General features: G+C 48.5%; 1 protein-coding gene across 1 annotated transcript; it reads right to left on the bottom strand.

The window, feature by feature from the left end:
• Positions 1-100: 100 nt before the first annotated feature.
• Positions 101-1033, bottom strand: LOC102001998 (olfactory receptor 13A1-like). Its single transcript, XM_005372258.2, has one exon. The coding sequence runs from the start codon at positions 1022-1024 to the stop codon at positions 101-103; it is 924 nt and encodes a 307-aa protein (XP_005372315.1). The 5' UTR covers positions 1025-1033.
• Between the last annotated feature and the right edge of the window lie 1558 nt (positions 1034-2591).

A 2591-nucleotide genomic window follows, 5' to 3' on the forward strand; every position in this document is an offset into this window, starting at 1 on the left:
AATTGCCCTCTGTTCCTTCCCATGGAATCAGATTCTTAGTCATAGGTTCCAACTAGTTCATCAACAGCTGGATCAAGCCACACAAGTGTTTTCTATCTCCTCAACAGACACAGGGAAACACCTTTCTGAGGGCCACTTTGACATCTTTATTCCTCAGAGAGTAAATGAGGGGATTCAGGGTGGGGCTGACTGCTGTGTACAATAAGGCAGCCACCTTGCTATTTTCCATGGAGGATCCGGAGCCAGGCTGTACATAAGTATAGATGATAGTGGAGTAATACAAGGTGACTACCATCAGGTGGGCAGAGCAGGTGGAGAAAGCACGCCTCTTACCCTCGGCAGAGCGGATGCGTAGGATGCTGGCAATGATGAAGCTGTAGGATACCATGGTAAACAGAAAGTTGATCACACCAAAATAAACATCTGCAATGACAGCCATGATGTTGTTGAGGGTGGTTGGGCTGCAGGACAGCAGTAGCAGTGCTGGGATTTCACAAAAAAAGTGGCGGATTTGGTTGGGGCCACAGAAATGGAGCCGCGCCAACAGGCAAGTGTGCACAGATGTGTTGATTGCACTGATGGCCCACACACTGCCCGCCAGCAGGACACAGACAGGCCGACTCATCAGCATGCTGTAGTGCAGTGGGCGGCAGATGGCCACATAGCGGTCATAGGCCATGGCTGTGAGCAGCAGCAGCTCAGCCCCCAGAAACCAGGTTAGGAAGAAAATCTGGGTCAAGCATCCCTTATAAGAGATGTGGCTGCCCTTCCCCACCAGACCCTCCAACATCTTGGGAAGAACAGTGGATGTGCAGACAATGTCCATCAGAGCCAGGTTTGCAAGGAAGAAGTACATGGGGGTGTGAAGACTTGGGTTCAGGCTGATGGCCATGAAAATGAGGGTGTTTCCTGTAACAGCCATAGTATAGAAAATGGAGAAAAAGGCCAATAAAGAAGCCTGGAACCAAGGATCCCCAGAGACTCCCTGCAGGACGAACTCTGCTACATCTGTATAATTGTTCATTGTGATTTGAGACAGAGCTCCTTGGAATTATTGTGACACAGGTGGGTATTGTCTAGGAGACACAGGGTGTAGAGCATCCTTCATCTCACATAGGGCTCATCCAGGTGTGGCTAGGAATGCTTTCCATCTCTGCTGTTGCTGTAGAAAACACATAATTAACATGATGACATCATCTCTCAACATAGTGTGCTAATCTAGCTCTCGAGTCTGTATGCAACAGACCCAGAACAGAAGAGCATTCTGTCTGTGGTGGGAAATATCCTTCTGTAACATCTGTTACCTTTTGTACTGCTCATGCCCTATGATATCTTGAGACCTGGAATTCCTATAAACATATATGCTAGACTACTAGAACATACCAAGGGCCAATCTCTTCCTCAGCACAGGTTTTTTAGGACCTAGAGATGAGCAGCCTTATCAAGGGGTAGACCAGGCTTCTCAGATGCAGGCTGCAAAACAGTTCTGGGGAATCATTCTTGGGGGTCTGGAACATGGAGCAGTGACAGCATTCCATGCAGTTGGCACAGACGGCCCTCGCTGTTAGGGAATGAAATGATCTTATCACCTGTGAACACCACAATTGTCTATTTCTTCCTGGCTACCCAAAGCACTCCTTGTGGATAATAAACCCAGTGAGGTAGATAGGCATCGCCCCCCTTCCCTGATCCAGGTGGAGGCATGTGCCTGCCAGAGAACGTGTCAGGCTGTGCCAGGGCTGGAAACACAGCATGGAAGGCAAGGACACAGATTCAACACAGATCTAAAATTTCTAAGCTCTCATCCTTGCCCAGTCTCAAGTCTGTCTTCCCTACACCTCATAGAACCACCTGTCTCTAACCACCATATCCTCTTCAAACATACGGACCTTTCAGCCCAAGAAGCAGGTGGACTGATCAGCATGAAGTTATAAAAAAGTTCTGCCCTCTCTAGTGTCTCCATGGGACTGAGTCCCAGACCCTTCCTGGAGATTCAGGAGTGGGCTGTTGGCTAAATGGAAAAAAAGAATTCACACCAGGATATGTCCTGAACAAGGAAAGACATCTTCACGCCTGAAAATGTACAGATCATGGTTCTTCTCCTGCATTATGAGCTTGATACTAGGACCTGAGCTTTTGATACCTTGCCCCTGCCCCTTTTCCCACTGAAGATCGTGAAACCCATAGATCCTCCAGAGCAAATACTTGTCCCTGCAAAAGCAAAGCAGAGGTTGGTCTGTCAACATTCCCTGCAGATGTCCAATGGCCTCATCCAATACACAGGGTTTATCAGTTAGCCTCCAAATCCCCTCTGTCTGCATCTCAACCCAATACAAGTCTGATTGCAGCTCTGGGTCACAGGTGGCTTTGAGCCTAAAACTCTGCACCAGATTCACAGGAAACCACTTTGCCTCTCTCACAGAGCCAGATCTGCTCCAGAGACAAGTGACAGGGCAAGGTTTCTGTTCGGCACTGACCAATGGTTCGGTTAGGTCCCAAAGCAGACTCACAGAGATGAAGCTCTTGGTTAAAAACTAAATCAGGGAACCCTGACTGCCCATTGGACTGGAGAGGGAGGGGGAGAGGAATGG

This window comes from Microtus ochrogaster, unplaced genomic scaffold (genome assembly GCF_000317375.1).
Source record: "Microtus ochrogaster isolate Prairie Vole_2 unplaced genomic scaffold, MicOch1.0 UNK596, whole genome shotgun sequence".
NCBI classification, from domain to species: domain Eukaryota; kingdom Metazoa; phylum Chordata; class Mammalia; order Rodentia; family Cricetidae; genus Microtus; species Microtus ochrogaster.